Below are 13,753 nucleotides of genomic sequence, written 5' to 3'. Positions count from 1 at the left end.
AGTTCCGTTCTGGCCATCATCAGCAGTTCCATTGCACCAAATGTCACTGTTCCGTACCTAAATGCATGCTGTTCCTTTAAAAACACAAAAATCACCATATGTATGCCTTTCAGATTCGAGGAGTTCCCTCGATTTCTCCAGGATACCATCATCAGAACTGGGTTCTGAGAAAAATGGGACCAATCTGTATGCATATACATTCAATCAAAAAAAAAATTTTTCAAAATCGGTCCAGTAACGACGGAGATATCGAGGAACAAAAAATAAAAAAAAATAAAAATAAAAAAAAACATACAGACGACTTGATAACCGTCCTTCTTGAGAGATATGAGACGACGGTTAAAAAGTGAGAAGTGAAAACCTTTAAAACTGAAGTTTTCAGAAAAAAACGTTAAAACTTATTGTACAAGTGCCAGTTTCTGAATAACATTTACTTTTTATTTAAAAATACATTAAAATAGTTTTAAAAAATGCAAAAAAAATATGTATTTTGGCAAAATTTCCTCAGCTGTACCTATGTAACTTTTTTCTTTATTTTGGCCCCAGGAATGCGTGGTTTAATTATTTCCCTTTCCTCGTGGGCACCTTGTATAGTAATATCGAATTTGTGACGTAAGAATATTAAAATCAAAATAAAGCCGATTGTTACAATACAAAATCATGCCTTTCGCCTCTTTCAGTTCTATTTGCAATCTTTTCAAGCACAATAACACAGTCAACAGACATCAGTCACATAAAGAGCAAACACATTCCAATTGTATAATATTGACCCTCTAAAGAGTGGTGTTAAAGGGAATAGAAATTATATTTCCTCGCACGCATTCTCGTCGCCTGAGCCGCGCGCCGCCGCCGCCGCCGCGCCGGGACGCGTGTAAATAATTCAGGCGAGCTGCTTCGTCGGAATAACAACTTCTGATCTGTGATTGCTTACGATCGACCTGTGGCCCGTTTCTCGAAAGGTACAAGCCTTGTATTACAAGTGCGCGAACTGTCAAATCGTATGAGTTGTCATGGAAACACACTTGTAATACAAGGCTTGTACCTTTCGAGAAACGGGGCCCTGCTCTTTTCAATTTTATGCGTCTTTTTATACGCTTTTATTTAGTACAAACATGAGTAACGCAATCAAAGTGGTGCATATTTATGTTTAAAGGGGTGTTAAAGAAAGCGGGAATATAATTATTGTAAGTAGGTACTAGTTACGTCGGTATACTCTACGAACCGAATAGCTTATACATTTTTTTTTTTATTTTACAAATTACTGTTTAAATCGTTAATTGAACTGATTACAAAATTCAACATTTTTTTAATGAGATAAATGTTTTTATTTTCTAGTAAAAGTCCAATAATTTTATATACCTACACTAACAGCATTGCCAAATTATTGAACACTGTTAAATTGGCAATAGCTATATTTTTTCTAACATATTGGAATACAAAATCGTAAAATGATAACATGAATTCACTATCACATCACATTTAATCGTAAAATGATAACACTCAATGCATTCCAAAAAATCTTTAAATCCTGTATTGTAGATATGTCCGCGTACGCTATCAGCCTAATTTAAATAAAATGACGTAACAAAAGTTTTTTGAGGTGAAAATTGTAACAATAACAATGTTCACTTCATTAAAGAAGCAGGTTGCAAAAGCACATCTTCGACGTCGACTGTGCACGTCGTCTTTTTATACCGGCAGTTTTCACCTACCTCTGGTTTTTGTTAATGCAAGCGTGTACAAAAGAAAAAGCACAATAGTCGGCGCGCCTGGTATGCGGTCCACAAACAAGGCAAAGCCGGCAATACGTGACGAGCAATGCGATGGGACGCAAATCAAAAGTGAAAATGTTTTACGCAGACTAACTGATTAATTATTTATTATTTTTATACAGTGATTTGTTTATTGTAAATCTTAACTGGTACTTACTTATTTTTATTTGTAGGGTTTCATCGTTGGTTGTACATGTACATCCGTTTGTTCGTCTATCAAAACTATTTATTTTAATAGAAACGCGTGGAGGTGTCGAGTAAATCGAGAAAACTACTGTTGAAGATAAATAAAACGTAGGTGAAGATAATTGATACTTTCAAGGGCATACTATAGGATAGGGTTATTTCTCTTCACATGTCATACACTAAAGAAAAAGCGATCTAAGTTCACCCATGGCCAAGCCAAGAATCGATCCAGGGTCTGCAGCTTACGCGAATAACTTCCGTACCACTATTTAAACTACCCGGCCGCATCGGTACCAGTCAATAATTTCCAGCTCCTCTAGCACAATTTGCCTTGTCGCGCGCGAGTCCATACTTGAAATCGCGCTTGATGTATGTACTCGCGCGCGACAAGGCAAGTTGTGCTAAAGCGTCAGGTGTATTTATAATATAATCTCTGAAATGCCAGGAGCCTTTTTGTCCAACTCAAAGGACGAGGAATGTGTGCAGAACCTCTACGAATTATCTTCTGGAATGCAGTATATCGGGAGCGATGGTGCTGTTAAAATTTGTACGAAACCCTTGGAAAGCGAGCTTAACCAGCACTTGTCCAGTTTTTTCTGACTGTAGAGTCAATTGACTCCCCTCTCTGCAAAAAATGTATACATAAATATACAAAAATACTGTAGTTACCTCTGCAGCTGTGCGTAATAATAAATATACCCAGTTATTTTATTCCCAAGTTCAAACCTTGTAAAGAAATGACTTGGACACTAGGAATTAATACCAATATCAAATACTATTACAGTCTTTAACTATACCTATAACTCGAAGGTATGAGCAAATAGATAAGTAAAATAGTTATAAAAGGCACAAGGTGGAATAATGACGAAAAGTGTTTTATATTCTTCTTCAGTTCCCCGAGTAATCAAATTAACTGCCACTGAAATTATTTCACTGATTCCAAATATTTTAATTGACAAACAGAAATTGTGCTCCGAAAATAGCGATTAAATCGTGCTTGCATTTGCGGGATGTTAATTCAATGAGCAAACATCAAGTCAAAACAGCAACGAAATCCATAATAATTTTACTCTTTACAAAAGTTCGCATTCAAATAGGCACTCAGTGATGTGTTAAATTAAATAACGATACAGTTAAAAATATTATTTTAGGAATACTAAATTTGGTTTTTATGATTTATAACTAAAATTTTATTGAAGAAAAAAAACCTATTGATGTCTTTATGTTTGTTTTTGATGCTACAATAAATTGTTTATTTACTATATGATCGTAAATAACTTTTTCAAATTTTTATTATAAAAATTACACAGGCTACTAACAATAAATAATTACTAAATACATAATGTCCTACCGAGAACAAATTGGCTCGAACGCATAAGATGGAGACAAATAAGTATATACCTCGCTAAAAAAGACAATAGTTAAGCTTAAACTAATAACTGTAACATTGTTTTTATTTAACGCTTTCCAGCTGTCAGACGGTAAGTTGTCACTGTAGCATATGGACGCCTGCAATTCCAGAGGTAATTACATGTGCCATGACAACTCTTTATAAAACGTGTCCACTCCTTTTTTATGATCCCTATTGAAGTATTCACGAAATAATTGCACGGCTTGTCCGTTTTAAGCTCAAATGGAGTGTAAAGATGCAGTTTTGTAGATCACCGCACGTTCATTACCGTTAATTGCCCGCTTGGAATATGCCTACAGTACATACAATCAAATTGTTATAAATCGCAGAAATTAATGAAACGAATGTTTATTTAGACTTTTTATTTAAAATTGTTGTAACAGTGAGAATGATTTCACAACATTTTAATAAATACCTAGAGTGTACAGCTTATGTGAAACATTATAGTAAATTTCAAAGAAAAAATAATCAATGAATTGTGGCAGTGACTACTACCCCACTTTAAAACAATTTAGTAAAACGTACCGTAAAATTATGCGAACACACAGGTTCCGCCTCTGCAAGGGAACACAAAAATGTGTCACGTGAAGCTTAATGTGCAAGCTAATTCACACAATTTAGTCGAAGGTTAATCTTACAAAAAGTTGGCGGTTCATTATGAGATCCACATGCCTAAAATGCCGTTCGCGTGACTCCGTATAATTATCACGGGAAAGCTCACGTTTACTCGGATGTTATTCATTTAAATTTCATAAAGGAAAATTATTAGTTTTAGGAAAACTTTAATCCAATCGTATTCGTAGGAAATCGATCGCTAATGTAGTTCTAACTTTATGTATCATCAGACCGTATTGTTTGTTTGTCGCCTAATGCACAAATTGCTGATGATAATGGATTCAGTAAAATTTTATTTACTGCAATTACTTTGGGGCTCCACACTTACGGGTTACCTGTAAGTTTATAAATTTAAGCAACAGAACATAAAATTTACATATAACTTATTTGCGCCGGAGGTGCGTCGGCTCGTAAATCTCACGACAAGGGGATTTTTGTTTGTGAAGTTCTTTTTATTCCACTTTATCTATGTAAGGCAAAGGACTGAATACTCCGGCGCAACGCGGGAACCCGCTCAACTTCAATAAATCAATTTGTACACTTACTCGTACTTATATGTTTTCGTCGAAACGAGTTCGCAAAGTGACGGGACCAACTCTGGCTCTGAATGTTAAATTTTCTACTTTGTTACTGTATAATCTAATCAAGTCTGGCCCAAAGGAAATCTCTTACGTGATTTTCATAATCATTTTACATTTAGGTAACGAGTGCAATATTGCCCAAAATTTTAATTAGACATTCAGAAACAATTAAATATTTAAAAAAAATATGTTGATTGAATTAACCAAAGATGTTCATAATATTATTTACTGCAACTTCTTAGAACAACAACGACTTACTTTCAGATTAAACAATAATAGATAACGAAGTTGAAAAACAAATACTTACATTTCAATTTAGAGTCAGTTTTTGAGAAATCTGATTAGCGTCGCACCTCGCAAAATAAAAAGATAGTAGGTATTTAACAGAATAAAGACGTAACTTCGGGGAACAAAGTAATAACCTTAATTCTAACGTCAACGCAAAATTATTGTATCTCGCCGCGAATGTAAACGTCCAACAACAAAAACAATGTCAACCCTTTGAGAATCACTTAAACGAGTTAGCCATTTTCGTGAGTACCGAAATAAAAGACGCGTCCATAACGTTTTGTCCGGGCTGAGCCATGTCCATTTTACATCACAAAGTTAGATGTGTTTGTCGTTCTATTTTAAACGCGATAACGCCAACTTTCCAGTCCTCGAAATGTGAATACCGTGTTGCGAAAATGTGACTACCGGAAAGTGTACAAGTAACTCGGCTGTCCTTCCGCGGTACACATTGTCGGCCGGCTGAGGCGGAGGAGGCAGCGGCGGACCAGCATACGAAACATTTTCCCAAGGCCATTTCAAATTTTTTATCTAAGTAGTTTTGTCTTATATCTTAGAAAATTTTCTTTTTTGTACGATGCGAATAGAATATTCCAGTGTCGGCAAAAATGACGTTTTACAAACACATTTTTATGTATCGTATACATATAGAGGGATTTTTGTTAAATGTTAAAATTCGAATCGGTCAGATCTCTTTCTTCTAATAATGATGTGTGTAGCCAATAGAATTCGATAAATATTCATATATCATGATAAACTCACTTAAAATTTTAAAATGGCTAAGAGTGGTCATGGAGGCTTTTTTATTCTTCCAAAACCGACGAGAAAAATATATTTTATCCTTAGGGGTGGCAAAGTATATATTTTCCCGCTGGCGCCTTTAATAAAGACATCAGACCCATAGAACAACCAACCCTCGAGCCATTTCTATTCAAATTTCTTTATTGTAGAGAACTACTCTCGTCGCAAATAATATTAAGATAGTATTTAAATATATAAACAAAGACCCATCAAGTTTACAATACATGAAAACAAAACAACAACTTGTCCAATTTGTGAAAAACTTTACATGAAATTCGTAACTTTATAGCTACTTCGAATTAATTTAATAAGTGACAGATTGTTGAACACGGGCTATGATTTTTATTTCTTTCAAATGATTGCAATGACAAAAAAATACAAACTGTAGCAGCATTTTCAAAAGACACCAACAGCGTTATGGCGTGGCAGGATCGGTGACTAATAAAATAAAACATTGTAACCGTTGTTGGGACCATTCAAACTTTGGATAGTGACTTTTGTGTTCATAATGACAAACTTTTATTATGGGACTATTGCTGAAATCACGAAAAAACCATATTTCTTTTCTCGAAAATCTCATAAATTCGAACTGTCAGCAAGAATGTCGCCAAGGTTGTGTTACAATTACTGAAAGTATGTCATAATTTGTTTTATTAAATTTTATAAATAAATATAGTAATTTTAAAACTGTATAATAATATTAAAATTTCAGTCTGAGACGAGAAGTAGTATTGTGTAAATCATTTGAATAAACGATACTCGGTAAAATGAATATGATCAAGTAACTATTTGTATTTAAAACAATAACGAGCCAAAGAAATAAGTAAATAATTACATTTTAATTTTAATTTGAGTCAATTGTTCACATTGTGACACTTCAGGAAACTACCTATAGTCTTTAGTCCATACAATACTTCTACGTATATTCAACTTGGTTTAAAAATCAGGTATTTAATGTTACCGTCTCCGCTCGGTTCGCGTTTCTTTCAGTCAGCGCAAGTTTTCACGTTTAATTTATATGAAAATTACTTTCGGAAAACTTGGTTACATTGTTCGTTTTCAAGCATGCAAAAGATCATACTAGTCGTACGTCAGTTCAAATACATGTATGTAAAGTTGGATTGTGAAATTTCGGAAAGTAAATAGTTTAAAGTTTTTTATATACTGTGGTATTGTGGTATAGTCAAATAAATGAATATTTGTTGGACATTCTTCGTCTTCACCACTTGGATTGCGAGAACTAATCCAGCGATATACTATATTATAAATAATGTATTCATAATTGTGAAACATAAACATTGAGAAAAAATATCAACTTTCGTACAGCAGCCGTAATATTTATGTGCATGTTACAGTTTACCCTTGAATCGCCGACAGACCCGAATTGTTCGAATATTATTTCAAAGACAATGTTTCAAATAATTTCATTTCATCGACAGTTCATATCGTAGAACAATCGATACAAGTAAAATCAAACCGTAGACTTTTATTTCGTAGATAAGATATTCCGAGTATATTTTATAACATGGTATTTCGTTTCGTGTTTTTTCATTTCATTTTGTTTGCCATTAAATACAATTCATTACGCATAATATTATTTCAATTATATTTTTTTCTAAAATTTTTCAATTTGTAAACTGTTTGTTTGGTCACAGTTCTAACCTAACCTAAACCTACTTTTAAAAAGGTTCATTGTTGTGTAGGGTCGCAGATCTAACCTAACCTAAACCTACTCTGTAAGCCGTTTGTTTCTGTATGATCACAGTTGTAACGTAGCCTAATACTACATTGTTTGTTTTTGTGTGTGGTCACAATTCTAACCTAACCTAAACCTAATTTAAAAGCCATTCGTTGTTGTGTAGGTCGCAGTTCTAACCTAACCTAAACCTACTCTGCAATACGTTTGCTTCTGTGTAAATCACAGGTCGAACCTAACCAAAACCTACTTTAAAAGCCGTTCATCGTTTTGTAGCATCGCAGTTCTAACCTAACCTAAACCTACTCTAATATAGAATTTAAGTCAATGATCATAGTTTAATTATGGGCATATGTGATGTGCCACGATAACATCGACAATTTGAAGTATCCTAGAATAAAAACATCTATAAATGTGTAGTGCTCGTACGACAAATGAGAAAGTTTTGTAATAATACGTCGAATAAATGAATTGCTGTTTTGTAGTTCTGCTATTTGAAGTACTTTGAAACGAATCGGCGATGAAGAAATATTAGTTGAATAGTATTTATAATAACAAAGAAAATTTCAAATAAATAGTAGTTGAAACATAATTACTTACTCGAAATAATTTTACTCGAACTAAACTTTCGATGATTTGTTGCCGATAAAATGATATTCGATGAAAAATTTGTCGGCGAATCAAGAGTACACCCTGCGAAACATGTTATGCGAAGTGTGTCTCGAAATAAAATTATTCTGCCAGATGAGGGTAACCCGACGACGTTTAAACATAGAGCTAATTTTAAAAATCAGTTTCAATACATGTATAACTTATAAACTTAAAACTGTGTGACGTTTAAAGTTATGAGACAAGTTACAAAAGTGAAATAGGAAGAACGACAGTTAAGTTCCAGTTGAAATTAATGAAGATTACAAAATTCACGGCCATTGAGTTCCGCGCTTCGGGGAACCTTTGACTCTAAGTCGCTTGTTAAACTAAATTGAGAGAAATAATAGGACTCATTTGTTTGGTTTAAAGGTTTAAAATTTACCCTTTGGATATATTTCTGAATAATCAACCGTTTAGTCATTTAATTAACTGAATCTTGGTTGTGATAAAAAATAATCATTTCACGTGTGATAAAACGAGTAATTGATAAAACTGAAAAGTAGCTAAATATCTAAGCCATAATTAGTTTCAATTTCAGCCTAATCACAATAGCCGAATTACGTAATGAAGTCTTTTAATGCTCCAATTCGGTCGGCGGTTTCAAATATTATTAATAATGATATTCGGACTGACTTGTTATTCGGTCAGTATGCGCGATGCACACGAAAAGTCCAGCACGTGCCGTCATGCGCGCAACTGCCCCCCGTGACCTCGAAACCACGTCAGCGTGATTATGCTGGCGTCGCAGCCGGTCAGCTTGTCGCAGCCAGCCGGGTCAATGCACCTAATAAGGGGTGTGAAGAACCAGTGGAAGAGCAAAGTCGATAGGGAGGGATTCACACTGGTGGAACGGAAGAAGAAGGCGCGCAGGGCACCTTAAGACTCTGTGTACCGCAGAGCCGGTTAATTCTGGTCTACGGGTTGCAACACCGAGTAAGGCGCTCTACGTGTCCCGTCTTCATTACTCCGCCGTGGCTGACGATGTGGTGGAGTACGTTCGCCGGAAGACTGGCTACACGCTGAGGGTACACCAGCTACAGTCGCGTCATTACGTGCACTTCAGTTCGTTCGTGGTGCGCGTGCCGCGGCCGCTGCAGGACACCATCGCGAGCGCAGACTTCTGGCCGAAAGGTGTGCTTTTTCGGCGGTTCCGGGGCAACTTGCCGAATCCTACACCGGGGCAAACGACGCAACGGAGCCACGCTGTTTCGTCATCGCCCAAATCAATTGTTTAGTTATAATACTTTTATTCTTTGTAATGTTTTTTTATTATTTAATTTCATGACGCATTGGATTTATCTGTAATGTCATTGAAATATGTTTTCAAATAAATAAATAAATAAATAAATAATCTTAATTCATTTCAATTCCAGTTTGTAGATTGTTAGTAATTGTGAACATTTTTTGCTTCAAAAGTTTATTTTTACTCATCAAACTTTATTTATAGCGCCAAGAACCAGTGTGGTCATGCCCAACAAGGTCCTACATTCTGTATCATATTTTACGTGTATTTTGTACATCGGAAAATCCTTAGCTTTTTCTGAACTTATCATAAAATGTATAATCTAAAATATGCAAAGAAAAACTTACTTTCTCCCTTTTTGGTCAGTGTAGACGATATGGTTCCTCACAGTAGGGGTATGTCGAGTGCGGCCGAGCGAATGCGTCTCCATGGCGAGGCTGTCAGCGATAGATCTGGACTCCCGCGCCGGGCCGGGCCGCACTTCCAAACTGTCCGCAAGAGCTCCCCAGTTACTGACCGCCGCCTAGAATTATTCGCCCGCCTGCCTGTTCTGTTCCTGCCCGTTTAACAACTTCAGATGGCCGGCTTGTTAGAGCGCACTGTTGCCAGACATTGTATACACAGTTCCAACTTCTTAGCTGCGAAAGTTTTACCCGCTTTGTTGAATATGTTTGTTAATGCTGTCCTGTTAGTTAACTCGACTTCGGAACTTCAAAGTACATTTTGAGAGGTCTTTGCTATATTTGCTAGACTTAACAATTATAGATATTTGACATAAATTTAAGAATTGATGATAGATTGTTATTACGAAGTTTAAAATTGGTATAATGCAACAATAAAGTGCTTATTACGATTGTTTTTATTTTTATCTTTGCGCTATCTACTGCCGACCGGTATCTATTCAGCTCGGAAAATCCGTTTAAAATAGCGTACTTATTCCGCTTCATGGCGGCGAAGCATGCAGCAGGATAATTTATGCTGTTATCTTTCGTACATGAATAGTGCTTTGCTAAGTCTAGGATATCACAAATTCCTGAAATAACTTGTAAGGATAATGTGCAATCCTATTTATTATAGCTGCAATTTCGAATCCCGTTTATTTATTTAAATTATAATTGTTTTACTTTTTTTACTCGATTTTTTTTTATAAAATCAATCAAATAGCTTTATCCTTCTTGATGACTACTTTTCTTATGTTCTTTTCGTTGCTGCCAGTAGGTAATCGAAAACCCATACATATAATTCAACGAAAGAACTAATTTAAATTAAAAAAAAATTAAGTCACTGAGATTTCTTGTACGGTTGCACGGACATGTTTTAAATAAGCTTATTTTTTTATTTATTTTTACGTATTAAATTAGGATTTTCATTTCACTATTTGAATCGTTTTTATTTTTTAATATTATTGTGAAATACATTAATAATAATGTTCGAACCTCACCTACTACTAAGGCAGCGTTGTTTAGTTTACTGCAGAATCCAAGTTCCGTTATACTTTTTAACTTTTACGAAAATGCTTATTATAATTTATGACACAATTATATAAAATTTTAAAGCAATGCACTGATACATCTACCTCAGAGTATGCCTAGTAGAGAAAAACATTTATTAACATAGTAAAAAGGTGTAGCGTATAAAGTTGGCAACATATAACTATGTACATCAAATAGCCGCCTATTTAAGGAAGAAATGGCGAAGTAGGGACAAGAAAAGGACCCGTGTTCGCGAAGTATATAAGACTGTTTACATAAGAACATATTTACCTTCAGCGGGTAGGCGGAGCTTGGATTGAGGCGGGCTTATTTGCCATCGACAAGGAGGTGGAGTGAAAGTCGTTGTTTATCGATACCACAATTTATATGAAATACTGTGCTAGTGGTTTAATCACTTCTTCAATCATTTACGTACACATATAATCAAATATCACAAATATTGTAAGATATTTTTTAGTTTATCATGATATTATTTACGAGTATGTTTGGAAGCTGATTTAAAAGTAATTAATATTAAAAATTTTAATAGTAACTGTAAGGCATCATTATGCATTCGCAAATACTAGACTATTTAGGTACTGGTGTAATTGGCGAGAAGGTTGGAATGTGAGGAAGCGGCGGAATGCCGCCGGCGCTGACTCCGCTAAGCGATCAACTACTCACCATTTTCTATTCACTAACGACTTTAATCTATTTTTCTTTACTTTAAATTAGTAATTTATTTAAGAAAGGTTTTAAAAATATTTACAAAGAAGTGAAACTAAACAAGTTTAAACAGAACATGGTTAAATAGTTACCGTGTATTTTAATCAAAAATCTTTTATTTTTAGTACCTTATGTATATTATTTTTGATATATTAAATGATTGATGCCTATGCGCCATAATCCGGTAACAATTACAACTTATAATGATAAAGAAAATGTGATTGCCTAGTGATTAATCTCACGTAATTTTATCATTTAGTAAAATATTTATACTTTAAAAACTGTAGGTTCTTAGACGGCAGCAATATTAGGAAAACTAATTTTAATTAAAACTGAATAATAATTATTTGAAAATTTAAAACTAAATTATGAATTAAATACTTTATGTAATAATCAATCAATCATCAATTCTCGGTACCGTCTACACAAGAGAGCCCACGTAACGTAATAAGTTACGCGCAGGAGCCACGCGCGCGACAGGAGTCATGCGGCCGCCCGCCAGGCTCGCGGCCAACTGAACTGCGAACCCTTCGCGCCATCCGATCCTGCACCTCCCATCCAACTAACGAATAACAACCTTAACCCTTCAATAACAAAGCTATATTTTCCAACGCATTACCACCATAAAAGTCTTCACCGACAATCAAGCAATAAATTGAAAGATGTGCCAAGAAAATCTAATTCTTTCTCCGAGAACTTAATGATGTCTTTAGTACTGACGATGACACGGAGCTCGCGATATTCATCTAGGAGCTGGAGGCTGAGAGCTCTATGTGTAGGAGCAAAGAACTCATTTTGGGAGATGTTGAGCGAGAGGCGGTCGTAAGGCTCGAGGGGTGGCGCGTGGACACGCGCATGCGTCTATCTTTTTAACATTTTGGAAACTCTGAAGTTGTACGGGACACCACAATTTTAGCGCCATCAAGCACAAAACTTCAACGCTTCAGGAACATGCATTCCAAAACTGATAGCTCATAAAACATTGCTAGTTGGTTCTTCAATATACAAGACCCAAGTTATCCAAGTCCACGACAATAAACTTTTGGCAACTTTTATTGCTTTATTAGACTCGGTTTTACGACTTCTTAAAAGATAAAAGTTTTTAATACGTAATTCAAATTTTAAAACAACCTTACACTAAAACTTTCTACACAATATTGTACCTGTATCTGTTTATCTACATCATTAAACTATTTAACAAAGCTTATCCAACTGCAGCTAATTAGGTTTAGAAAACGGGAACATCTACTTCCATTTGCTATTTATTTTCCTTTTATTTTCACAGTTCCGACTCTAAGAAGCTTTTACTTTTCTCGGCGTCGACGGTTAATATTGTTATTAGTAATAGGATGCACGCGTGGAAGCGGCGAGCGCGCGGCCACGCGGCGGGGCGGGCGCGGGCGACGCTCTAACTCTCAATATGAGCTTTGTTACCGCTGTGCCGCCATTTCTTGTGTCACTGCATTGAATATATCGGGCGCCTTCCTTTGTGCACGGAATATTGCTCGTCTTTTGTCGGTATGAACGTTACCTCCCCGCGAGTTGTTTCAACGAAGAATTTCGCGATTGCAAAGTAATATTTCCCCTTAAGAATTTCGATGTGTTTCTTTCATGTCTGAGATGACTTTACTTTGGATTATATTGTATCGGGGAAATATTATTCGGAGTTCGGTTTCTATATCGATGATTCCTTTGTAGTCTTTTGGATGACAAATCTTTGCTATTGTGAGGTGGCTTTCATAAAACTCATTCGTTCTTTTAAAAGTTTTGTATTATCTTGAAATGGCTGAATTACAAAACAAACGAAACAAATTACATAATGTGTGGGAAATCCTTTTTGCGCGTAATTGCATTGGCTTTGCCGCTTCAAGTCCAATAGTCTTCTGACCACCAATTAGGGTTGGATTAGCAGCGGCGAGAATCACCTTGTACAATATACTCGTGGGATTGCTTGTTAACATTTCATATTAAGTCTCGTAGGGAAGAATACAGATTATTTAGAAGTTTTAAAAATTTGTGTAACATAATTTAAAAAAAACTACTTGCAGCACACCTAGAGTCATGTCAACAGCGTTGTTATTAGCATAATAATTATGCAAATTATGAAACATATTTTTTGAGTGATACGTGAATATTAATTAGGTAGGGAAATAATTAATTCAAACAGAATCTCGTTTCCAAATGCATGTAAGTAGGTATTTTCTTTCCTACCAACCTTCACATGCAAGGAACTCTCTTTACAACATAGGTATCAAACAAAGACCAAAGAAAATCCCTGCATAACGCAGCGTAATGGAATAGAATATAGCCT

General features: G+C 35.3%; 1 protein-coding gene across 3 annotated transcripts in view; it reads right to left on the bottom strand.

Moving 5' to 3' along the window:
* LOC125228900 (zeta-sarcoglycan-like) overlaps positions 1-11,942 on the bottom strand; it is a 31,072-nt gene extending 19,130 nt beyond the window's left edge. For 2 of the 3 annotated variants that reach the window (XM_048133604.1, XM_048133606.1), the window contains exons 1-2: positions 11,824-11,942; positions 9,592-9,995 (exon numbers count right to left, since the gene is read on the bottom strand). In XM_048133604.1, the coding sequence (XP_047989561.1) occupies positions 9,592-9,674 (83 nt within the window). In that variant the 5' untranslated portion in view covers positions 9,675-9,995; positions 11,824-11,942. The remainder of the gene's footprint in view (positions 1-9,591; positions 9,996-11,823) is intronic. The other variant, XM_048133605.1, reaches the window with a different exon arrangement.
* Between the last annotated feature and the right edge of the window lie 1,811 nt (positions 11,943-13,753).

The sequence above is a fragment of the Leguminivora glycinivorella genome, chromosome 8 (assembly GCF_023078275.1).
Source record: "Leguminivora glycinivorella isolate SPB_JAAS2020 chromosome 8, LegGlyc_1.1, whole genome shotgun sequence".
NCBI classification, from domain to species: Eukaryota; Metazoa; Arthropoda; class Insecta; order Lepidoptera; family Tortricidae; genus Leguminivora; species Leguminivora glycinivorella.
This window is presented reverse-complemented; position numbering and strand designations above follow the sequence as displayed.